Source organism: Thermobia domestica, chromosome 12 (genome assembly GCF_964235325.1).
Source record: "Thermobia domestica chromosome 12, izTheDome1.hap1.1, whole genome shotgun sequence".
Classification (NCBI taxonomy): Eukaryota; Metazoa; Arthropoda; class Insecta; order Zygentoma; family Lepismatidae; genus Thermobia; species Thermobia domestica.
The window spans coordinates 30653490-30681147 of record NC_137465.1 but is presented as its reverse complement, the minus strand read 5'-3'; the positions used below and the strand labels follow the sequence as shown (position 1 = coordinate 30681147).

At 35.6% G+C, this 27658-nt stretch overlaps 1 protein-coding gene across 1 annotated transcript in view; it reads left to right on the top strand.

The window, feature by feature from the left end:
- The first annotated feature begins 1589 nt into the window (after positions 1-1589).
- The window catches only part of LOC145665917 (uncharacterized), a 41382-nt gene continuing 15313 nt past the window's right edge, over positions 1590-27658 (top strand). The window contains exons 1-4 of the mRNA XM_081733022.1: positions 1590-1683; positions 10602-10726; positions 23468-23557; positions 25033-25363. Of these exons, the coding sequence (XP_081589148.1) occupies positions 1590-1683; positions 10602-10726; positions 23468-23557; positions 25033-25363 (640 nt within the window). The remainder of the gene's footprint in view (positions 1684-10601; positions 10727-23467; positions 23558-25032; positions 25364-27658) is intronic.

Genomic DNA, 27658 nt, shown 5'->3' with positions numbered 1-27658 from the left:
GCGAATCAGCAGGAAATCGATAGTAATTGACTGCATATTTGCCTCGTATCTGCACTTAATTTGCATTTCACTTTTTAAACTAATCATATGTTTTTCTATGAAATTTGATGCCCATCTGATGTTTATGAAAATTTTGAAGTGAAAATTGAGAAATTATCACTCTCCTTGTGAATTTTTAAGTTGTGTAGAACACTTTTCAATCTATCAAGTAGTTTACTCGTACATAGGGTGATGTCTTGTGAATAGAGATACTATTTTGTAACTCGTTTCCATGCTATAGTTTGTGTGTCTGGTATGTATTTCCATGCTATAGAAATAGAAAACTCTCTGGTATTTATTAAAGGTGGGTATTCCTGATCATACAAACTTAATTCTGACCGTTACAATTATATCGTCAACAACAATATTTAATCGTTTGGCATCGCCTATCATTTCCTGCAAAAATTATACATTAAAAATATTCATTTTATGGATTCGAACTGGTGCTCTTTGGATTGGTAGTCTGTTGCCTTAATCAGTAGGCGGTGACCACTTCCCCTGAAGGTTTTGTCATTGTTATCTTTACAGGCGGTTCCAATCTATGCCACCACTAATCTTCTACATTATATTTCTTTATTTCATAGATTTTTTCGTATTTCTTTTATCATGTTGTTGTTACTTATCTCTACTATGTACAATACGTATTTACGATTTCTGCAACTCTAAAATGCGTTCATCAGAATTTCATTGCATTTCCCCCCAGCGCTAAACTTAGATTTTTCTGGGGGAAGCATTAATACGCGTATTTTGGCCCCCTAGAAAAGTTGTTTTTCTAATTTTTGGGCCCCCTCTTTCCATATTTCTCTTACTCTTTATGGGCCCCCGGAGCCTGGGGGCCCTCTCGCACGGCAAGGTCTGCTGGGCCGTTTGTTACGCCCTGGGCCCGTTTCATACATGACAAATTAATTAAGGGGACAATAATACAAATTTCAAAGCTAAACGAATAAATATTATTTTTAGTGCTCCTAATAGCAGACATTTTTTAAAATTGAAATTTGCCCACGACTCATTTCTGTTTTATTTGTCTTTTGTGTACTGTTTTCTTTATGTAATGTAGTGAAACTGGTTCATGCTTCATTTATAATTTCATGTTCGTATTGTATATGAAGTAAGAAAATTTTATCTTAAAATCCCCCCCTCGAACGGCGGAGAGCTTTCCTGGGGGTAGTTGCCTCCTACCCCCACAAGTTACGGCACTGCTTTCCCCACCAAACTATAGATCTGATTGATTTAAATGTCATATTTTCCACACCAATCGGTGCAGGGATATCAGGCTTACTAACAGGTATACATTTACTTATAAAAGGTAATAAATAAAGTATTTGGGAAGTATCTATGCCACTACTTATAGAAAGTAGTAAATAAAGTATTTGGTAAAGAGAAATATACTGTATGCCACTATTCACATGAGACTTGAACGTTTGTCTCTTGTAAGCTTACGAACAAAAGTCATAATTTATTTGTATGTTGATTCGTTGATTGAGAGTTCCTTATTTAAGCATAATATAACCAAGGATGCATGATTGAGTAATTTGGTCATATCGTTGGCTATGGCTACATTGACGAGGGTAGTAACGGCGCAATTTTGCTCAGCAGACGACTTCCTGTCTGTGACATTTGTGACAGGTGCAGAAGATGACGCAGGTATTATTTTCGAATTTCAGTTATTTACGTATCTTGTCGAATCTCTTGCGATTAGATATATTATGTCGTAGAATATTACTATAAACCTGAGTTTAAAATTAAAGATTTAAATTGCTCTCAGTATATATTCCATAATCATATGACCAAGTTTCCTTTACCGTAATATTTTTAGAAATAATGACAAATTAGGATATTGATAAGAGTTATTGTTTGCACGTTGAGTAAATAAACATTTACTAAAGGATCCATACATTAATTCTTTGTATATATACTTTTTCAGTAAATCAAAGGCATTTATTCCGAAGTTGGGCGTCCGCTTTCGTCAAGTTTTTTCACTGTTATCTCCTTTCCACACTTTCTGCAATTTGTTATTAGGTTTATTATCCGTACTCTTCACAAACTTTTAAAAGATATTGCTTGTTATCAATGTATAGCTTCACAAATGTTAAAACTGCTAGTTCATTGCCCTTGTACATTCGGCATGTTGATAACATAAATGCTCGTTTCTTTCCCACAATGCAACTGTTCGGTTACCTTGCGCCAAGTAGTTCTCTCCGCTCGCCGTATAGTTCCATGTTTATAACCGCTTATATATAACAAATAAACAGATTTTTCGAGACTTATATATTATCAAGCACACAAACAATCAAATTATCCATATCTTTCCTGTAGATTTTAAAAATTTCGCTGGAAACGGACGCCCAACTTTGGAATTTAACCCAAATCAAATGTACCTTAGAAAATCATTTTTGATAAGACTTGAAATCCTCGGTGCAAGCTCACTTTAGGAACGCATAACCGTTACAGCATATGTACACTGATGTCCAAAATGATTGTCGCATGTCTATAAATATGTTGTTGTAGTAATATAATTTGATAACGAATTCGCGCGGTATTTCTTATAATATATGTGTATAATCGACAAAGACATGTATGTGGCATATTTCATGTCGAAAGAGCAGTAAATAAGAGCAATAAAACAAAAATAAAACTTTTTTTGTCCATTTAGCAACATTTTGTTTTACTCATTCTAATTTTCGTATTTATAATTATTTTCCTATGAAATTTACCACAAATATACATTTCCCGATTATACACATAGTATCAGTATTAAAAGTACCCTGCAAAATTATTATCAAATTATTTTCCTACAAGAAAACAATTATAGATATGCGAGTATCATTTTGGACATGACTGTACGTATTCCATAAAAACTTGTGCTAGATTTCCACGAAAAAGCACGAATGCTGTGTAACAGGGCAGGAGCGCAGCAAGGGAACTCATGCAGGGGTGCGTCTGTAGAAAGCAGGCGCGTTAGCGACGGTAGCAGGTCTATATGCATAAACGAGGATATAGGAGAAACACTATATGACAAAAACGTCTTATATTTCTTGGGTTATGTGTGTGTATGTTTTTATGGATATTAGGTAAGATTCCGATCTGTTTTCTTTGCTTATACATTGATTTTCTAAAGTAACATACAGTGGCACATTACTTACGGTACGGTATGTAAATTTCACAAATAGGTGAATCCCTTAATTCAGGAATACTTAATTATGATTGCGCATCATGAGTTAGTCGGATACTCAACTCCATGTCTTCACACATTAAATATATTTCCGACCCCATGTGTTTCCTTATAAATATGTCATTCTTAAATGAAGAATTCCTTAGTGTACTAAAAATTGCAAAAGTAAAACTAATATATAAAAATGGCGACAAATCAGCGCTTACAAATTTAGGCCTATTTCACTTCTCTCAACTTTCTCAAAAATTCTAGAAACCACAATGAGTGTCTGGGTAGAATCTTTTTTACTCAAATATGATATAATAATATACGAACAGCATGGCTTCTTAAAAGGTAAATCATCGGAAACTGCAATATATAATTTCCTAGAAATTGTACATATTAGTCTAGATAGTAAGGAGAAATGTATACGTGTCTTCGTTATCTTTCCAAAGCATTTGACTTAGTGTCACATAAACATCTCCTTTCAAAGCTACAAGATTATGGAATAAGAGGCATTGCGTACAAATCGTTTAAATCGTATTTGGAAAATCGGCAGCAAGTAGTAGAAATTACCACATATCGGAGAAACAAGAAATATGTGGAGTGCCACATGGATCCGTATTAGGTCCGTTATTATTTTTGATATACATTAACTACATACTAAGTAATGTTGCTCCAGCAGAACTATCACTTTATGCAGATGATGCTAATATTATAGTAAAAGGGAAAATAAACGAGAAAGTTAAAGGTAGTGCAAACGAAATCCTCTGTAAACTATCTCACTGGATTCTAGAAAATAAACATTGAAAAGATGCACGTAATCAATTTTCATCATCTGCGCAACAAACATGCACATCCTGTGAATATTTTAATTGAAAATAATGAAACAGAATACGTGAATTCAACGAAATACTAAGGAATCTGGATAGATAAAAATCTTTCCTGGGATGTGCATATAACACAGCTTAGTATGCAATTAAATCAATTTTTTTTTCGCAATTAAAGTACTTAAAAACGTGTTAAAAGATTCTACTTTAAAAATTTACATTGGATTATACCAGTCGAATTTAACATATGGCATTTTATTTTGGGGAAACTCACATAAAGCCAAAGTAATTTTTACAATACGGAAACGAATAATAAGAATGATGGCAACTGTTAAACCAAAAGATCACTGCAAGCCAATATTTAAAAAACTTCGTATACTTCCAGTACCCTATTTGTATATGTTAAATTTACTGGTATATATAAAGAAAAACCTGGAGGGTCTCCTTACGCAAGTAGAAGAGAAACATAATTATGATACCAAGAAACAAACAAAACCTTTCCATTGTAGACCACAGAACTGTATTATATGAAAAACGGTGCAAATATGCGGGTATCATGCTGTACAATAAACTTTCCAAAAATACAAAGACAGGACTCTGTTGCTAAATTTTAAAAAAAACTCCAGGAAAATATTTATTACAACACTGCTTTTACTCGTTAGAGGAATACATAAATAGCTAACTAAAAAGAAAAAAAAAAACAGTGTCACTGGTTGTCTTTAAGATTAGATATATATATGGAAGGATTTCTACATACGCTGCGAGTAATAATTACTTACTGTAACTTTATTTGTAATAATGCTATCATGCAAAATGTAACCATAATTATTAACTTAATGTATGTAATTTACATTATTATTATTTCTTTTTACTTTTGTGTTTATGTATAAAAGACGTGTCCACTTCACATGCATTGTAATACAGTGCTGCATGTATGAAAAAAGACCGAAAAATAAATACATTACAATATACTGAGCTTAATTGCTACATTAGAAATGCATGCTTAACAGATTAGATTTTCATTAATGTATCTATTTCTAGGTAGATACGCATATCGCAGGTAAGACCAGAACTTATTTTGATTATTTACACACTAATGTATTAAAATGTTATAACTTTTTTTTTTTTTTGTAAATTTTACAAATATATGGATCTCTACTGTAAATTGTTACCCATTTACAGTGCTAATTCCGACCCATTCACCGACGTCACATTACGCGGTAGGACAGCATAATTGTTATAGATTGATTTAAAGGGGATTTCGACGCAGGCTGCTTAAGAAATTTATCCTCTTTTACTACAATGCTGCACAATAACTGCTCACAGATGTATAATATTTGTGCAAAATGATGTGTGGCAGAAACGATTATTCTTGCTTAAAACGCGCCTCAACCTGTCCTGGTTATTTAAAGCTATTATTCTGGTTCAGGGCAGAGCGAAGCTGGGTGGTGCGAGAATTGGATGAAATCCGCGATTGTGGGTATGCGCCGTAAAACCTTAATTTATGCTAGGTAGTCAGTACTCCGTACCACTGCATATATTCTGTCTTCGGACAGAGAAAACGTGGCAATTTGCTCGAGGATGCGTCTATTTGAAGCAGGCGCGGCAGCAAAAGTGTGTGTCTAAATTAAAACCAATGAATGAAAATCGCATGAACATGTGCCAGGCAGTCACTACGAGCTCCTTTGGAGTACAATTACATAGTAGTAAAGAACACAACTTTCATTAACATCGGAAAGACTCACCTTGCATCTGGTGCTATTGTATCTCTGTTAGAGCTGTTTGTTACTGACCTTCGATAGTATGAAGTTTTAACAGATACACCAGCGCTGTATGCAAGATAAAGTCTTTCCTGTGTTAAATATGCATCCTTGAGAACTTATTATTGCTTTAGTATTACCTTTTCTTTGTTAATACTCTTTACCTTGTAAACTTCAATAATAAAGAAAAAACTAAGAAAGTAAACAAATATTGCACGATTCTTTTCTTATGGATACACTACACCGTTCATTTTTAAAGAGTTTTGTAAGATTCAGTCTTCGCTGGTGTCAAATTTTAATGAATTTAACTTGATCCATGGAAACTGATCAATTGCTACCAACCTTGGAAGCATTTGAGTAGCTCGGAATTTGCTCACGCTTTAATTGACAACTTATTAATACAACTTGGCAGTTGAAGAAGTCGTCTGACGCAGAGAGGCTTCAGTAATTTTCTCACATGCAGATTAAATATTTACAAACAATATCTGCGTATGACTCAGTAAGATTGGAAACCTTGTATTCAATAAAAAAGGTAGAAATTTTACAGTATGTGTAGACATTTATTGAGACCTCCATTATTTCTTTTCCATACGTAATAAGCAAACTGCAAAACCATGCTTTGAGAACCATGTGTCTAACTTAAAGAGATATTCCTCAGATAATAGCTCACCAAATATAACATTACCTGAATCACTGATTCAAAAGAATGAATGGATTGTCTAAAGAAAAGACTTGACATGCTCCTGTAATCCAATAGGTGATTCGTAGTTTTGGAATAATCCCAAAAGGCTTATGAGCACTTCGGTGTTTGATACAAGTAATTGCTTTTCAACTTCAGCTTACGACGAATTGTATGTGTATGTAGTACAATTACCTGTTGGTTTGAATACTATCGTTTAATGATAAGCTAACGAATACAATCCATTTAAGACATTCAGGTTTAACGTTCCTTTGAGTTTGACGAGAAATGTAACAAAGAGCGTGCATCACAAGCTATGATATTTTAGACTAATTCGCGCACTTCCTAATGCATTATATTACATTGTAATGTGCACAGAGCAGCCATACATTGGTGCTCCAAGAAAATATATTCACCCACTATCTTCGTTTCTGTGGTTTGTGACAGTTCGTATGCGTTATTCTTCCACAATCGACAAGATCCTGGTCGTTGCCAGCGCCTTTGTAAATTGTGCACTATGAATCACTGAAAATCCGCAGAAATAATATATATAGTTCTGGAAATCCTGTGTTGCTTATCATTCTCGACTTGATTTGTGAGTACTGGGTTCGTGGTGGTATCTCATAATACAGCATGTCCATAAAAATGTGGTATTACGTCACTTTGGATAATCGTGTTTAAATGAAATTGGTAACGTTTGAAAGAAAAACTCTTTACTATACCTCATAGACATTGAAAGTGGACCCCACGAGTGGCGATGCAGACATCAAGACAATATTCCCATTCACACCACACACGCTTCAACATATCTGATGAAATGGACTGGATGGCACTACTGATACGAACTTAAACTTCTTGCAGCAGGTTTTGAGGCAATGGGGATACATAGACACAATTCGTTACGTAACCCCATAAAAGGAAGTCATAGGCCGCCAAGTCAGACGATCTCGGCGGCGTCCCGCACTTGTTCCACAATTCCCACATTGACAGATGGTCTCCCTGAATGGACTTTCCTTTGATGACATACAGCCACGATCCACAAAATCACGGTACCACTTCAAAATTGACGTGTGTGTAGGAGCCTGATGAAACCTTCGCCTAAAAGCACGCTCAACCTGCACCAGACTTTGTGTGCTTCCATATTCCAAAACACACCAACTTTGTTTTGTGAGATCACCATGGCTCCTTAAAGCTTATTCTTTAATAACAACACAACACAACGAAAGGAAATAATTTTACGTTAGCACATTACGGCATAACAGTACAGACACACAAAAGCTTCCCAATTGACCTCAAGCAGAAACAACAACTGTCTGCTAAATATCCAACAATGAACCCATATCTACTAATCACAAAGTAAACATAAGTGAATTTACTTTTTCTGTGTTTGACCCCGTTCATTATTTACATTGTTATCCATTGTTGAGATGCACAAAAATATTGTTTTTCTTTCAAATGTGACCAGTTTCATTTAAATACGATTATCCAAAACGACGTAATACCACTTCAAAGTATGATAGTATTTTTATGCACACGCTGTATTTCTAACGCAGGTTCTTGAAAAGTATTAATAGATCACTAAATCTCCGTATATGATTAACGTATAAATTCTTTAATTCAAATATCAGTAATTGACAATATTGATACATCTGGGGCCGTTAGTACGAGGGACACTAGGAACGCATCTGGACAAATGGAACGCAGAAAGTGAAAAAAATTTTCCGTCAATAAACAATCGACGCAATTCAACAAAATATTGTCTTGAAAACGCTTTTTCGCTTCTCCTTTGAAATTAATATTTTATGACTTATACTACTTTACTTCTCAGCCCCAGAGACAAGTTGGTTTTGCCCACGTGCTGCAATCAAGAAATAAAACTTCGTTCCTTTAGTTTCTGCGAAGTAAGGCAATATTGATTTCTCACGAGTTGCTTTATCTCGTGTGTAAGTGTCCAGCTTAGAAAAATAAAGAAGAGCTTTCTGTTTAAAACACAGAAAAAGAAAGTTCATTGCGTATACTGTTTTACGTTTCTCTTATTTGTGTCAAAAGAATACATCAGAAAATGAGTATCGGCTTGATCAAATTGTATTGTCTGGGACAAAATAACTTACGAAACTGTTCCAAGTGGTTGCATTTTGGTTTACCAATATTTCTATATTTATCATGCATGTGGTCCGGGAGACACAGCCATATCTATCCGTGGATCCGTCCGGAAGACAAAAAATCTTAATTTATGAATCAACATTAATTTTGATCGTCATGCAGAGCAGGGTTTCTCAACCTGGGGGTCGCGAAGATAGGCGGAAGAAATAAATATAATTAGAATCTAAAACCGGAAAATATTTTTAAATGTTATTAAGTCTACTAAACATCTCCAACAGATGCAGAGTTTTTAAATCCATTTAAATGAAAGAGGTACGATATGTTACTAATGAGAACTGGATATTGAAATACAATTAAAATTGAAAGCTAATGAGATACCTGAGCATGGTGTGATTTCACTAGTGCGGCAATGTCTGGTTCAGTCCTCGTGACGCACATTACCAAGTCATTTAAAACACTCAGTAAGTTTTTTAACAACTTTCCAAGTTTTATTTTAACCAAAATTAGAAATCATTTTATTTTTTATCATATGATCCAAAATTAAAAGTTACAACGTTTGAAAGTTTTCAAACGGTCTCCATTTTGAAGCAGTATGACAGACCGGATTCGATATTCGTAATATGAATGAACTGACCAAATTTGGTTTTAATCCATTCGCGTTTAGGGCAATTATTTTATCCTCTATATACAAAAAATGGATTCTACTATTATAGAAATAGATGCATTTCGTGAGATCTCCGCAATAGGTATATTAAAAATCCCACACAAGCTTATTACAAGCCAGAAATTATAACAGAGGCCGCTGGCAAGATGATAAAATGGAGGTCGTGATAGGAATTAGGTTGAGAACCACTGATGTAGAGGGATCATAGTTAGGAATCAAGATTGTTACTGAAATTGATATTTAAAGCAAATGTGGTGGAAATGAGCCATTTTCAGTTGATCATTGTAGAGCAAAAAAGGGTAATAGATAGCGAGAAGCTGCAATCGAAGCGTCCCAAGAATACATTTCATTACAACCTTAACTCTACTAAACCGGAAGTGAGAGAAACCCCCTATGCTTTCGGTTTCAGTTGATTTACGTATAACAAAAACAATAGCAGGAATCTTCTCTTTTTTTTTTTATATCGATTTAGCATTTTGAGAATAGTTACATTCTTCCCTCACGACCCTCTATTTCGAACTAGAATTGGTCCCAGTGGGGGCACTCCATCGAAAAAGTGTAAATGCTTTTTCGCCATCCTGAATGAGGTTTTCCTCATTTCCACCAGGCAAATACCGGGATGGTACCTAACGTATCGGACCCAGGCCGCTTCTTTTCCGCGGATAGTGTGCTCACCGAGTGACGTCGTCCCTCAAAGTGACGGGCTACCATGGCCATTGATACCAACAGCCCAGAATTGGTAGAAATAAACCTCTTCCGATTTTAACTTTCATTGGTACAGAGTGAAAACTGTAATAGATAGCGTTAAGTAGTTTTCTGCGATCAATTAAGCGTTTCAAAAATACCTTTCATCTCTTCTGTAATTTCACTACTAAAACTATTACTTAAGAAAATATCAAGCGGTATAAAGCAAAAGTTCTTTTTAAACAGTGGCAGCGCTGCAGGAATGTCGCGTGCAGTATTACTTATCTTACAGGAATGTCGCGTGCATTTAAATTAACTAGTTATACAACACATTTTCTCTCTGATGTAACTCAGTATACCTGTATATATTATTTTAGATACTAAGCTCGCTAATCTTCCTGACTTGAGCATACAAAACGCCTCTGCAGAGAAAAAAATAAAACATTTCATAGTGGTTACTTTATGAAAAATTGCATCATACACAGTGTTGATTTCTTCACTTTACCGTAGAGGTAGGCCGCCTCGCTAGAAAATAGACAGATAAAATCTGTTAATTCATATATATATATATTTGGGTCTTTGATCATTACCTTGACTATATATGTTCTTTTTCAATTTGGAGACGAAAGTGTATGGGAAGTGTTATAAAGAGAGATTAGAGATTTTATTTACATAATTTTGTTTGTTTCAGATGCAGTGATAAGCTTAGAGCCTAATATGGGGTCTCTAACGTCCAAATCAAAAGAGAAAGAAGAGGAAAGCTTATATAAATGCCACCGATGTAATGTTGGATTAAATACATTGCCTGAGATTAAGGTAACTTGAGTTCTATAACAGTAATGCGAGCAGTGATGATAGTCGCAATAGTAAAGAAAAGAAAATACTTCATACTCATCTCATGAATATAAAAACTAAGGAACATTTTGGAGGGTCACGTTTCTCATTATTAGCTTATTTTAAGTCTGAAAAATGTTTCAAAAACTGTTAGAAAGTATGTCGAAAAGATGATGGGATTAGGAGGTAATTCAAAGCATTTACAGAGCTCCTCCGTGGCTAAGCGGTTAGCGTACGCGCCTTTGGCGTGGGAGGCCCGGGTTCGATTCCCGGCGGGAGCTCGTGTGGTTCGGATTCCACGTTAATCAGTAGGTCCACGTCTCATATAGCCTCGCTGCTGAACGGGACGTTCAACTCAAAATCAACTCAACTCAAAGCATTTACACATGTGACGTACTGTGGGTCCGATGCTAGATGTCACCAGGTAAACACCAAAAATTTTCTATCAGTGGAATACTAAACAGTATAATCTGTCGGGATTCGAACATTGGTTTACGAAATATTACGTTAACACCGTGTTCGTGATTTACTCTAGTTCTTCAAATAATAACCATGAGTGACCTCTAGCTCCGGATGCTCATCGTCACTCTCCAGTCTTCGAGGTGCATATAGCATTGTTAACTTGAGTCTCTCTCAGAAAGAAGTCTCATAAAGCCTCGGCTTCGACTCAGTGAAGGTCTCATATAGCCCCTGGGAGGGAGAATAAAAGGCCCACTCCACTGCAGGGTTCCCACTCATCCTGGAAATGTCCTTGAAAATGCATTTCTCACCTTGAAATTTACAGAAATACTGAATGACAGGTTTTTCATAATTATAATGAAGATTTTAATGGATTGCTCCTGTTTTTCTGCTGAATAATAATTTGTCATAACCCTGCATGTGTGGGTGGTCGGTGGGCTTTCTATCCCACTGGGTTAACTGGGAGAAATTCTCTCTTCTTCTTTCATTCACTAGTCTGTCAACTCATTCTTGGATGCTGTCTTCACTAGCACTATCCTCCAGAAACTGTGCTTTGTACCAATATCAATCCTTAATAATCAGTTTTATTTTCGCAACAATACTTACTCTTCATACTCAGTAAAATTTCATATGAATGCTATTTGTTATAAGGTCTATCTAGGTGAAACTCAATTCCTTGCTATATCAAAGAAAGTTCTTCCTGAGTTGTTTAAGTTGTTTAAATTAGGATTTCATTAAAAGGTAGTGAAGAGAAAGTCAAGTGGAGGGCAAGAGGAAAAAGATAAGTGAAAATGTACAGCAGCTGCAGAAAAAGAAAAAAAAATGATGGAAACAAGTGAAGCTTTGGAGACTGAAGCAAACCAGCTAGCACATGAAGCAGAGCAGAAGTCTTGCTTTACTTTATTGACATAGTCAAATGCTCTCCATAGAGCAGCTTTGCTAAAGAAGAAATCACACAACTCAGTTGAAAACTTCTAATATAATTCCTTTTTTCCTCTACTTATATCTGTCACACTGGCACGTAGTGAAGATTGCCATGCACGAAGAATAAAATTTGTTGTTTGTAAATTTTTTCGGTGCACAATTAAAATGTCATGTAGAAAGAATGAAAATACATGTGCTGGATGTGAGTGGATCGGGTGATTATAGGGGGAGCTGGAGGCCACCAAAAATGCAGCACATTATGCTCCGCCGTGTGTATTTAATTATTGTGTATTAATACTGTACTCATTAATTTTCAGTGCATAAGCTACTGCACTTTTGATTTCACTGGTGTGAGTTTTGAACCTACAGTTTCAATTCTGTTATACCTTCCTGTGTCGAAGTGCTGGAAAATTGGTGATTCGTCCTGGAAACGTCCTGGCAATGTCCTGGAAATTTTTGGGGTAAATAGAGTAGGAACCCTGTTACTACCTACTGTGTATTAATACCACAAAAAACACCTTAATGTTCGGTATGCGAGAGGATGTCTCGCTGCATCGCATCAAACAGAACACAAACATAAATTAACATGCTAAATGGTAACCAACATACGTATCTCAATTTGTAAGATTACCTTTTGTAGAAAATGTAAAAAAAAAAAAAAATAAACACTCACTTGCAAAAACTATTCACACGAAACCTATATTAACATTGTAATAAAAACAACTTGTAACTTGCTTCAAAATATATATTTTTTCAGATAAAAATAAAAATATAAAAAAAACTTCAGAACACTGAATTTCACATTTTAGTTTCGATCATAAAAGAAAATTTTAAATTTTATTATTGTCTCCATACTGAAGTATTCGCGGACGGAACGAAAACGCGCAAATAGGATACGGAAGTCCATGAACACCGGAGTCTGCAGAGTCGCCGCTCATTTATTCATTTTCTTTGGGCGGAAGGAACGGCGACATTGTCCCACTTTTATTTCTTCAAGAAATCTCCATAATGTAGAACGCACTGTTACAGAATAATTATTTCAATTTTACGCTAACGAAGTGAAGAATTCGTTATTATCACCACAGGTAGCTACACCTTCAAAATTACAGATATTACTGCACAGTTACTATTAGTTATTTAAACTTTTGTTTCACAAAAACATTGCACTGTTAACGAGGGTATACAGGTCGCAGACTGCCCGCCAGGGGCTGAAGTTTTTAGCGTTATACACAGGTAGACGCGGGTGAATACATACATACACTGAATTTATTCCTACTGGAATTTATACGAAACTTTGAAAGGTATAATCCTTCCAAAGACTAATGAAGTAGTTTGACACCTTGATATTAAACAATCAATGCACATATATGCCACTGCACTTAACACCAATCACTAATGGAAAATCGATCCCATTATATTGGGGCAGTTTATATCCTTGATAGTAGGTTGCGTACGAGTAGGTGAAAGATCACAGCTACCAAATTCTTTATCAAAATTGGATTTACGGGAGTCGATGCGTTTCTTAGAAAACAGAGGCACTGATTGGGAAATAAGAACAAACTGCGTTGTTTTGTACACAATGTAGTGAAAAGATCGTTCCATTTCGGTTGTGTCCAAATTGAGTACAGGTTTTAATTTGTGAATATAAAAAGACTATGCAGTTTGTACACACATGAAATTAGCCCGTTACGAAGCGACTACATAGTGCCGCCATTTGGAAAGAAGAGTAACAACAGTAACTAGTTTAACAGTGATAAATGATGGTTCATTCGCCTTAGTGTTATATGGCGTGAAGTTGTGTACTTGCTTCTAATTACCTTTTATACCTTTACCACAAGTTTTAACGTTTTTCAGACTTGAAAATATGCTGATTGTGAGCTGTTGTCCCCGAAAACGTTCCTTAGTTTCATGCGATGAGTATGAAGTATTTTCTTTTGTTTACTATTGTAGCTTCAGTTCTATTAATGGAACGTAGCGAACACATTTTACAAAATTATATTGATCTTTTTATGTTCCTATGCAGAATAATGTAGTTTCCAATATTTCGGAATCCTTTAGCTCAAGTATCCATTCTCAGGAACGAAAAGCGTCCCGAATCATATTTCGCAATTAGTTTTTGACATGTTTGATGGAACAACATTAGTGGAATTTTGAAATGTTATAAATTTGATGCAGCGAAGAAACATATTTTTAAACTTCGATTTACAGTATTATTGTGGGTACACTGAACTTAACATTGATTTCATAGATGACCTCTGTCGAGTGTAGAGTCCAGGTAAGAGGAACTTCAAAGAAGAAGCGAGTATTCTTAAATACCTACCAAGATAGAAAAATATAAACAGGATAATAGTTAATTAGTTAAATGCACTTAATATATTTACATAGATATACTATTATGGGTTAACGTTTAAGTGTAAGTTGCCGCCAATATATTTGGGAGTTTAAAAATACATTACTTCGTATTGATACATCAAATTTATATAATTTGAAAATTCACTAATAAAATTGATTGATCACGCGTGTGGAGAAACTTATGCATAGTATGCTTTGCACCGAATTTGGTGCTTTGAGACTGCTTACTCTCTAGAAGTATCCGAAAAATTCGAAACTATATTAGGGTTCGATTCCGGCGGGAGTTCATGTGATTCGGATTCCACGTTAATCAGTAAATTTCGTCTCATATAGCCTTGCTACTGAAAGGGACGTTAAAATCAGCTCAACTCGAAACTACATTAATCTGTATAGGATTTTTTTTTTAAGTAACAATTTCGTATTGAGTTCTGCTGTTTATATGGTGTAAAGTGCACAGTATTTTAAGGAGAATATTTTCGTCTTAAGAGTCCTTATTGCATTTCCACTATTTTTTATTTATTTATTTTTTTTTTAATTAAGGAGTTTGGTTTATGAGAACTCCTTTGTATATTTATCCTGCCCGTCCGGAGATAAATCTCAAGAACTATTTGCTGAATCGCCATCAAATTTGTTCAAGGTGTATTGCGTGTTTCCTCCCACTTTTTTATTCCACACATTCTTCCATCATTACTCATTCGCTTTAATCATTGTCTCCCTTAGCCTAAAAGGCATGATCGTGGGACGTTAATCTCAAAGATTTAATTTAATTTCATTTTTTAAGATGCTCTCTAAAATTAACAGAAGTGGTGTGGAGCCTTTTAAGAAAAGTATTTATATGTCGAATTGATTTTCTTTTTCTTCTTTGAGTTAACGTGCGATCGTGCTCCGAGACAAAGGGAAATTGTTATGATGGTAATTAGCAAAATGGTGGAATGAAAGTGAGAGAAAATGGAGAATCCAGAGGAAAACTACGCATGTGGCGTTCATCCACTACAATGCTGGAATTGAACCAAAGATCCCACGCACCAGAGGTGAGTGCTTTTGAGGCCACACAGCACTGAGACACCACAGCAGCCCCAGAATTGATTTAAATGTATACTATTAATAAGTGGAAAATGTAGTTCTACTTTTTTTTATTTTATTATTTTTTTTAATAAATAGGAGTTATAACAACTTAAGAAAATAAAGTGATGCGTGATTACAAATATTCATTTGAACCAAACTTGACATATCTGTCATCTAATAATGGCTGAAATATTCCATGAGAACGCGCATCTCCTTAAGCGGGTTTTATTGAAATTTCTACTGCAAACATCAAATCACATAGTATCAATCGTTGTGGTATAGAGGGATCGAATAGAAAAAATTTTCGGTATAAAAATATATGCAAATATCTCGATATTATCGGCAATAAAATTTTCACGGTTTAATATTTAAACTTTCGCAGAACTTCTATGAAATGAAATCTTTAAGCTTTACGTTTAACGGTTATGTCGGCTAGGCTAAAGGAGACTGATGATGAGAAATGAAGAAAGTGGGAGAAAATGGGAGAACCCCGAGAAAACCCACGCACACGGTGTTCACTTGGCGCAAGCTGGGATCGAACCAAGGACTCCATGCACCAGAAATAATGCAGGTGTATCACTGAAATAATGCAAATTTTAGTATATGGTTGCTAATTAGAGATTACAATCAGTGCTATCATGTACTTGCGAGTAATATGATTTATTCAATAGATTTTCTGTTGCTTTTGCCTTGTCATAAGTACCCACAAACTAATACTTCGTTCTCCCATTTTCCATACGGTACAAATTTGTTAACACTTTCACTAGTAATTTTACATTAAGCACTATTTGGAATTCTTATACAGTAATTCCTCCGTACCTTTGGCTATGATTCTCTAAAATAATGAACATTTTTGTTTGCTCTAAATAAATAGAAATAAAATAAACTATCGATATCTCTTTAGCCTATAGTTAAACTTTTAGTAAGTTATTGCACCGAAATTATAATAATGAGCTGAATTAAATTTGTGTCAAAAATAAATCTATGTGGTATCATTTAATCAGTAGTCTTTTGTGGTGTTCCACACGACACTTGATTATTCTTGTACAGCTTGCCTCTATTGAGCACTAGCTCATTGATACAGCTCTCACCTTTAGTGTATGAAGTCCCTGGTTCGATTTGGACCTTGTTAGTTTGTAGTGGACATCAGGAGGTTCTCCCGTTTTCTCCCATTAGTTATTTCATAGTAATTGTTTTTCATTAATTATCCGTCTCCCTTAGCCTAAAGGGCATAATTGTCGTACATTCAACTAGAAATTGCATTTTATTCCAAGTTGCCTTTGTTAAGATTCAGACCAGGATTCTTTTGTCCTTACATAATACATATATATATATGAGATGCGTTTCTGACTCTTCAATATAATCTTTTAATGTGCGAGTTCATTCTAACAGCTTCAGCTTCATTAAGAGGGTCACGGGGCTCAATCATAGAGCGCTCACCTCTGGTGGGGTCCCTTGTTCGATCCCCAGCCAAGTAAGTTTGTGGTTGACAACATCGTGTCCTTGGTTTTCTTGGGGTACTCGTGTTTCCTCCCACTTTTTCATTCCACCAATTAATCATCATCTCCCTTAGCCTAAAGAAAATAATCGTGGGACGTTAAAGATTTCATTTCGGCTTCATTGTTGTTTAAAGATTAAGAACAGATTTTTTTTTAACTTAAAAACAGAGCTTTTATTTTTGGAAGCCGTAATTTCGGCTTGTGCTCTTTTGAATAGGTAAGAAAAGGCACCCCAAATATCATAACCAATTGTATTATCAGATGATGTCCTTGTTTTGATGCCAATATTACTACTACGTTACTAGATATATCCGTGATAAAATAAATTTTAGATATAATTATCCTTTTATTTACACATTATATGTTGTCAACAGTATTCGTAGAGATAAAATTATTATATAAGCAGATCGTTATTAAACCAGTGTTAAATATTGTTGCTTTGTCCGAATTTTCTTTCCGGTTGTTCTGATGCCATGTAAGTTTCATCATGGTTCCTAAGAACAACACTAAAGGTAAGAAATATTTAGATTCTTTTGTGGACCTTTTTTTTTTTTCCTGTGTGGCAGTAGCTCACGTCTCTTACGTAGTATTGGGAGCACTACACCTGGATTTGTTCTGATTTCTTAGCACGTTGTGCACTGATGTTAAACTTAATGTGTGTATTTCATGATCAAGTAATCACTTGGGTAAATACATAAGGGCTACTTTCAACTCCATACGTTAATTAAGCGTATAATTATTGTACCACGTCTTCCACTTTATATGTATAATTAAACAATTAAATGTTTCTCTTTATGATGTTATAAAGTGTTTCTGGATCAAAAGATCCATTATATTTCAGTCAAAAAATTTACTGTAAGTCTTATAATATCTGGAGAACTACATGTAATATAGCCAAAACCAAACTACATGTAGTATAGTTAAACTATCATTTAACTCAGTATATGTGCTTATTCCGTAGAAAATACGAAAACTCGATTTAGGGGCCGTTCAAAAATTTTGTGTCCCCTGACCCAAAAACTAATTATTGGTCAAAATCGCAATCTTTTGATGCATTTTTGTAGATCATTCCTAAAATTCTTGTTTTTTAAATCTGTTTTCGCATATGTAGAGAACGATTCATAAAATGGATAATTTGTGTTTGTTTGCTCTTTAAATAATGCATTAACAATAAAAAAAAAATGGTAATGAATCTTGTCTAGTTCTTAACTTAGATGTATCTTAACAACATAAATGGACTCAGTTAAATTGTAATTTAGGATTTAACTATGGTTTGCGTCAATTAAATTATAGTAGATTGTCTACAAAAGGCTTCTATCTTTGTCAAAGGTAATAATGAAACTTTCGCTGCTACTAATCATGGCACGTTTTGTGGCACTAATGTATACTTCTTGGTGCTTATATAAAATTATGTTGCTTCTATCATCTTGCATGGGTTAAGAAGAGGAAGCCTTCTGTGGAAGCTGCATGGTCATTAAAAATATTGACGCAAACCAAGGTAATTCTTAGATTATTAGTAGCTTATGTCTGGTTGTATGTTGAATGAGTTTGTGTATTTATTACAACGTAAAATCAAAATAACTCTAGATATTAATTTTTTTTTATTTTTTATTTTTTATTTTAGTCTTATTTTACATGGCGAAGTTAAGGCTCCTGCCTTGTCTCCCACTTGACCATGCAATACAATAGTATCATAATTAGTAATACAATAAAAATAATAAAATATATAAAACACTCCAATCAAACGTACACACACACACACACGCGCGCGCGCGCGCATCACATCACATGCACACATAGATTACTTAGATTACTTCAAATAACTACATAGTGTAATCACATGTATTTAGCGAACAAAAGAAATAAAAGGTAGGAAGTATAAAAACCAGCATTTTTTTTTTTTAGATATTAGTAAGCCTCTGCTTAGTAGACTTATGGAGGATCTGCTCAACCGACTTCTTAAATAGCTTGATTGACTGAGATTGTCTTGTGTTGGATGGGAGGTCATTCCACGCACGGATAGTGGATGCAAAGAACGCATTCGAGTAGAATTTTGACGAATGTGGGGGAAGAGAAAGAAGTTTATTTACACCTGATCTTGTATTGTGGTCGTGGTAAGCATTTAGTGGTTGCAATCGTTGAAATAAGTAGGAAGGTTGTTGAAAGCGCAAAATCTTAAAGAGAAGTGTGAGTCGATGCAAATCACGTCTATCGGCAAGTTTCAAAAGGCCCAGCTTTCTGTAATATGGAGTTAAATGATTTGATCGTTTGAGATTATAGGCAAACCGTATACAGGCATTTTGGATACGTTGCAAACGGTACGCTAATTCTTCATTTAAGTCTGATAGAGCTACATCACAATATTCAAGGTGAGGGAATATTAGAGATTTTACAAGTAGTAGCTTTGTTTCAGTGGGTAGAATTTTCTTTAGTCTCGTGAGTGAATGCAATGACCAGAACGCTTTCTTACATACAGCGTTAATGTGAGGTTTCCACTCAAGGAATTGATCTATTATTACACCAAGATTTGTAACGGTTTCAGAAAATGGAATAATTGTTCCATTTATCTCTACTGCTGGTATATTCGAACGGTGCATTTGTATAAGTCGTTTAGAGGAGACACAAATGAACTTCGATTTAAGTGGATTTATGGTTAACCCATTTTCATTTGACCATAAGTAAATGCGGTGCAAATCGTCATTCAATTTTTGAATTGAATTGTCCAAGTTTTCGGGTTGACCTGAGATATATATTTGAAAATCATCTGCGTATAGGTGATACTTACAGTATTGTAAGACAGAAGGAAGGTCGTTAATGTACAAACAGAAAAGGAGAGGGCCGAGGACACTTCCTTGAGGGACGCCGTGAGTGAGATTACGCAGTGCGGAAGAAGTATCGGCTACGGTTACAAACTGCTTCCGTCCCTGTAAATAATTTTTGACCCATTTCACAGCACTACTGGAGAAGTTGAATTTCGTCGCCAATTTATGGAAGAGAATTTTATGTATAATTGATTGAAAAGCTTTAGAGAAATCTAGTAGAGCAAGAACAGTTACTTGCTTTCTATCCATTGCTAGTCTCATGTCGTCAGTGACATAAGTAACAGCTGTAGCAGTACTATGGTACTTTCTGAAACCTGATTGAAACGGATCAAAAAAATTGTATTTCATTAGATGGGTTCGTATTTGATCACTAACAATGTATTCTAATGCCTTTGAAAGAGCAGGTAAAACACTAATTGGCCGAAAATCATTAATACTTGTGATATTACTTGTTTTGGGAAACGCTAGGACTTCAGCTGTTTTCCAAGCAGATGGAAAAGTGCCGCTCATAAGAGAACGATTGAAAATATTAGTGATGGGATTTAGTATAAAAGGCAAAAGTTTTTTAATAAATTTAATACTAATTTGGTCAGCTCCAGTAGCATTTGATTTTATTCTATTGATGGCCTTCATGACTATTAGAGGACTGACACATGCAAAGGAAAAAATGTTTTCTGTACATTCTGGACTCTCATCATATGTAATTTTAGATTCTGTATTACTTAAAAACTTAATGTCACAAAAATTGTTATTAAGATCATCTGCAGTAAATTTATTGTTAGCCATATTTTGTTTCCTACTGCTCTTGATCCCTAATATATTTAACTTTTTCCACAAAATTTTCGAGTTAGAAGTGCTATTCGCTAGGTTCGAGGCAAATTCCATTTTGGCTTTCCTAATTAAGTGTGTACATCTATTTCGTAAGATTTTATATTTTTTAAAACACTCGTCAGCCTGTACTGGATTATTTTTACGAGATTTCGTGTATTGTCTATAAGAGGAATCGCGTTGTGCCATTAAATTTAGAATTTCTTTAGTTATCCACGGGGAAGAAGGTCGCGATACTTTGCGTTTAATGAGTGGAGCATGCTTATCAATTAGTGTTAATATTGCGGTATTAAAGAAATTAAGTTGTTCGTCTATAGACGGAGAGTTATAGATTACCTGCCAAGGGATATTTGCCGCATCAAAGAAAAGGGTAGCTTCATTTATTTTATTTAAGTTTCTGTACGAAATAAATTTTGACTGTCTCTTCGGAGTATGTATAGAGTAGCAGGCAAACACTAGATCGTGGTAAGATATACTTGGAATTGGTAATTGCCCATAGTGAACAATTTTTTGCGGATTATTCGTTAAGATGAGATCGAGTATTGAATGTGAAGTAGCAGTATGGAAAGTGGGATTTAGAGCACACATTGTCAGGTTAAGGCCAGATAAAACATCACGAAATGTTTCACTCTCACTGTTCGACTTCAGCATGTTAAAATTAAAATCACCGAGAACTAAACAATTTTCATAAAAGGGCAAGTGTTGCGATATTTCATCTTCAAAATTTTTAAAATTTGCTTTTGGCGGTCTGTACACCGAACAGACGAGAACTTTTTTATTCCAGAAACTGCATTCGATAATAATGTACTCAGTACAGAAGCTGTATTCCTGTGGTGACATAGCCAGAATTTTCGTATGAACGTCATCCCTCACATAAATACCAACTCCACCAGCGCCTTTTTGCGTTCTATCATTTCTTATGAACTGATAACCCGGTAACTCATAGAGGCTACTATTTAAACTTGGCTTTGCCCACGTTTCGGATACCAAAATCAGGTGCAGACTATTTTGCGGGAGAACAATAGTTTGAAATTCATCGAAAGAGCTTAGAAGGGACTGTGCGTTGAGGTGAATGACATTTAGGGTTGTCCCCGCTGCTGGTTTACCCAGTTCTGTTTGCAGTAAATGTGCCGTCGGGGGCGAAGGGGGAAGAAGGGTAGGGGAGAGAGAGGGTGGAAAGTGATCTTCAGTCCCGTTAGGGGAGGAGTAGCTACGAAATATTTTTGTGGGAGTTGAAATCGGTGTTGCTATCTCTGGTAGTTTTTCTATTTGAGGCATGCTAAAATTTAAATACTGTTAACAGTCAAGGAAAAAGAAGATACATATAAAAAAAAACTCATTATGTAGGCTACATAAAAATGAAGAAACATATCAAAGAGACTTACCAAGAACTGGGTGATTAAAATTGCTGATTTCCAAACACTAGTTACACATGAGAATGCTTCTAGTAGAAAAATTACACACACACGAAACACACACATCACGCACAAGGAAATTGCATACATTAACACAACACAGGAAATAATACACTGTATTCTACACATTTATTCCAAATGTACAAGTCTCGCTCAGTCAAAGGCGTAGTTGAAGTTCCCTACCCCCTTTCACTAATAAGGTTAAGCAACTGCCGCTCCGAGGTGACATAATACTTCTGATTCTCCAGAGCAATGACAATTTTGCCATCTGATGTCCAAGTATTGCGGACCCCAAAAGCTTGCCTAGCTTGGCGAAGTAAGGCCAGTCGTTTTGTAGTAAGAGATTCAGTGATAAGAAATTTGCTGCCTTTCAATTTATTTTTGGCTTTCCACACCACTTCCCTGTAACGATATGACACAAATTTCACAATTAAAGGCCTGTGTCCTTCAACCACCACATCTGCAACAGTCCTGGTTCTGCGTTTCATTCCGAGACGATGTGACCTGTCCAAATGTTCTATGTTGATATCAATGTCCAGTTTACTCTTTATAAAATCGATAGCTACATTGGTAGGATCTTCGTCAGGCTTCTCAGGAATTCCGTGCAATAGCAGGCAGTTTCTCCGGCTATATTGTTCTATGCTGTCCAGTCGATCATCGTGAGTCACTACTGTCTCGTTCAATTGCTGTACTTGAGATTTTAAGTCTTTCACTTGTTCTTTTAATTCTGCGAGTTCTTGCAGAATCACAGACACATCACTGTTATTACTTGCAGACGTCGATAATGGCTTCCCACCTGACTTAGTTTGGGCATCTACAAGGCGACTTACTTTCTCTTGCATGCTGTTAATGGCCTCCTCCATTAACGCACACCTGCTATTGAGAGAGTTGTTTTTGGACTTGCTTGGCATTTTTCTGTGTGAGGATGGCAACACTGACTATATATGAAATAACAGCAAATCTGAATGAGATTAATATCTAATGTTACACAATAGAAAAGCACGGAATCGTAAGTGAACTTCAGAGCACCCTTATTCCGGTTAATGCCACACTAGAGATCGTTTTGTTAAGATCGTTTATAACCGGGGAAAGTGATTTAGTTATTATTTAGTGATAATATTATTTAGTGATCACTTTAGTAAGATTTCAAATTGTTTACTGTTCTATCATGAAAATATGGTTGGTTTCCTCTCTGATCCTTTATAACCGTTAAAATTCTTGCTGTGAGGTTTATATATATATATATATATATCAAATTTAATATGTATTGCTGTTAAACCATTTTGATAATTGTCTCAAATGTGTAATTGATGGTTATTATTATTTTTGCTTATGCTGTAATGATTTGGGTAATTTCAGGAACACAATCAAGTATGTCATGTATATAGGAACCAAGATCATTTATCATGTTTGCCAGGTGGCAGTGAAAACGGACTACCCATTAATCAGGTAAGGTACTAAAGGTTATAATAAGTGAAAGTAATCAGCGTCGATAAGAAAACTTGATTTTCAGAAATAAAACTACAGGGATATTTCCAAAGAACTGGAAATTTTGTTTTAAAGGTTCACTTGCATTAACTTTCGTGTATAATACATTTTAGTTTTTCAATGTAATCTCCATTTGACTGTATACACTTTTAGCGTAAAGCTGCTTTTAAGACCATCTTCCAGTAATGTTTTCCGAGTCTCTATTACCTACTTGTCTACAGCATGTTTTCTGTAGTTATAAGTTCTGAGATCGTACACCTCACAGAGGTATCGTTAGTTCTAGTGAATAGATTTTAGTCACTGAGAACTTGATCAAGTTAATAAACTGAATGTGAAACTTAAAATATATATAATATTCGTTCGGCGAGAAATACGTAATCTTGCATTGTCATGTTGCGACAATGATATTATGAAACTCTTTAGATTGGTTTTTGATATGCGCGACTTGCAGTGGGCAGAACAAAAGATTGGAGTAATATTCTGCGTTAGTTACGGTTTCCTTTGGTAATTAATCCATCCATATTATCCCATCACATTTTCAGATATCTCAAACATTATATTACCAATAAAAGGAACATAACCTGCTTTAAATGGAACTTCTCCTTATACTCTGCGCCATTATTTAGACTGACATCCTATATTAAAAGGCCTAATCACTGCGAAATCAAAATACCGCTAATTTTACAGTAATTATGTGATATCTTCAAATATATAAAAGATAATCGAAATGTGGAACAAGAGCTCGCTAGACAATATTATTTTGCATGAGGTACCGTTATCACGGTTCACCTAGTAGCTTTCCGTTTGCAGCCATTTACAAACGCGAAAATAAATGCGATTTTCTAAATGGCTGGAAATCGAAAGCAGATAAGTGAGTCATGATAGCGATATCTCATGTAAAATAATATTGTCTAGCGAGCTCTGGATTATCTTTTATCTATTTGAAGATATCACATAATTACTGTAAAATTAGCGGTATTTTACTTTCGCCATGATGGGCCCCTGTAGTGTTGGATTCACATTCACATTATCCCATCGATCTCATTATTCACTTATAATCGGGTAATAAAGGCCACTCCAGCTTTGTAACTGAAACACAGTCAATACACTCATGCCTCTCTCTCTGCATCCTCTTCTGCCTCCCTTTGCCTCAGCTTGGCTGGCCTTTCTCTGGTCAATATGCGGCCGTCCTTATACTACCCAGGCCATCAGTTGGGAAGTTCGCCATCTTAACAGGACGAACAGAATTGATTGAGTTTGTCTTATAGCTTCACGTTTCAGTTGCCTTTCTTCCCTTTATGATAACAATGAAACTTGCTGGAGATAACACATGACTGCTTAAATCTTGACGGAACATCTACTAAATGCTTCTTTTTTGGAATTACGTTTCTTAGTTATTAATGTTACTGTACTTCAATAACATCTTAATTTTTTAGGTGAATTTTTTGAAGTGCCTTTCCTTGTGGCCTACCAAATATGGTAATGAACAGCGTGATGGTAGAAGGCAGTTATCAACAGGTATACGGGCGAAGAAACGAGCTTGTGTTTCTTTTTCATCTCCTTTGGGTCAAATGCTTCTCTCAGAATCGAATGAACCAGTGACATCGGAACATGTTGACCCAAGCGCAAGTCCGAAGAAATTGAGGAAAATGTCAAATCCGTCGTGGCCAGTGACGTGGAAGGTTCCCAGTGATAGAAGCAGCTGGACGCATATATACAGCTATTCCAGGCGGCAGCGAAGAGAGAGATTCTTGTCTATAGTTACAGGTAAGAAATACTAACAAATTATGAAATATAGTTTCAATACGCGTAAACTATTCGATGCAGAAGAAAGTTCTGTGTGTAATCAGAAGGATATAAACACTTAACATTAAACCGCATGTTCCGTGGCTTGTAGTTGGACTCATTTATAGTAGAATTCATAAAATTAATGAATGTTTCTCCTTAGGTTGTTTGAGGTGTTTATTTAGAGCAAAAATATTAAAATACGTTCCGCACTTCTTTCAGTTGGTGGCGCAGTTGGTTTAGATCTGTCGCCAGGAGGCAGACCGGACTAGAAACTATCTAGTCGTATCCCACACATGCTCAGTGGGGAGCAGATCTAGTGAATGTGTGGGCCAAGAGACGTAACGCGGGTGTTGGAGGAGCATTTTCGTGGTTGCGAGGAACAGCGACAGAATGGCTTGGGTAGTGATCTGGATGTATGCTGCACTGATCAATGTGTTCTCTAAGAACAGCCCAGGCGAATGGTCGTTTTAGGTTATGGCTTCCCACACATACTTGGATGCACTGTAGAAGGAGCCGCTCACCCAATCAATGCTATATTCGCAAACGACCATTACTTGCATTGGTTATTACTAAACGCGTTGATGCGTCAATTATCTTTTCTTTCGCGACATGATTGGGATGGACTGTACGGTAGTAATATGTGAGGGAATGCCTAGTATGCCACACTCATGATTATAATTGTGCATGTCACAAACAGTTGTAGATGATCGTAGCTGAAATCCTTGGTATGCTGTAGTCCTAATCCTTGATGCGGTCTCCGTGTGATCCACAGTGGCACTTTGTCTAATGTGCATGCCTAGGCATGCATCTGTATGCTGCTCTCGCCCGGAACAAAGCTGATGTGCGTGTGTGCATTTTCGTTGAAATTAACAACGCCAGCATTGATAACACAAGTTACTTCATATGCAAGATGTACCGCTATTCTGAACGACCACCGGTCTTCCGCAAGCTCACGATGCGCCCTTGCTCAAAATTACAAATCGCTATCTGCAGCGTTGGTAAGAGAATTACAACACACATAAAGCAAGTGCATAATTGTGTAACCTTCCTACAAAGAAATCATTTTATTATCATATTTAATCATAAATTTAATGTAGTTTAAAATATGGAGTCCATTATATAGAAATTTCATTAAAAGTAGAGAAAATGCAGGTAACATTTAAAAGTATTTAGAGCATAGGAGATTGGTCTTTATAACAAAACTTTCAAAATTGTAGACCTGAAAGAGATTGCGAATTCGTCACAGAGGAGGAAGATTGTAATCTTAAATTTTCCTTTGCAAAATAATAAATAGGTTAGCTATATTTCTTTTTTATTAGAAACAATTGCATTAAAATATAATTAAACAGAACAAGAGTGAAAATAAATTATTTTATTTTGACACGCCGAGAACTCAGATATTGGAAAAAATAATCGCTTATATGGAGAAAGTAGGATTTAAAATAAAAATAATGGATGGACACTCGTCTGAAGCATTCGTGTGAAAAGCAGTCGCAGACTAGTTTCAGTGATGTTTAGCTTTCATCAGTTTATATATGAAACTTCTAATATTGTAAATATTGTTGATATATGAGACTGTTATAATTTTGGGGTGTATAGCGAGAGGTACAACAATTAAATCTCATAAATCAAACTTGAAAAAGAGTTTTGATTGAGTTTAATTTTGAATGTGAATTTATGTGTCTATTAGTGAATCGTCTTATGCACTTAGAAAGCCTAGCACTAACACATTTCTCTGACACATACCTGGTAAGTTCTGATGAGGATAAAACTTCCAATTCCATGCTTTTCATTACTGCTTAGCTCCAACCCTGATGTAGTTCTTGTTGCTGGTGAATTATTACCTCGGAGACAGAGTATTGATGACTAGTAGTCCATTACTAGTCATATAGTGGTTATGTCGAACAAACACTGTTTCGGCGGTGTTAAACTTGAAAGAAGTAGAGAACTTTTCGTTATGTCCATGATGATGATGGACAGAGATGCTGAACTAACTCCATGAACTACCTAAACTGCATGAACTCCCAGATCTGTCGGAACTCCCCTTTCTTGAAATTACCGAATCTTTTATATCAGGATCTTTGCTGAAAATGATAATCAAAAAGCTGGTGGACGTGACGTAAAGCCACGTGCAGTAATAAAAGTATTCAGAGTCCAGGTTCCAGAAGTTCCAGAACAAATTTTGGAATTTAGAAAGAAAGAAGTATGTCTGTGTCAGCTTTTCGTAATGAGTTTAATTGTGTAAGTGAAGCTGTCATAAGCGCATAAGACAAA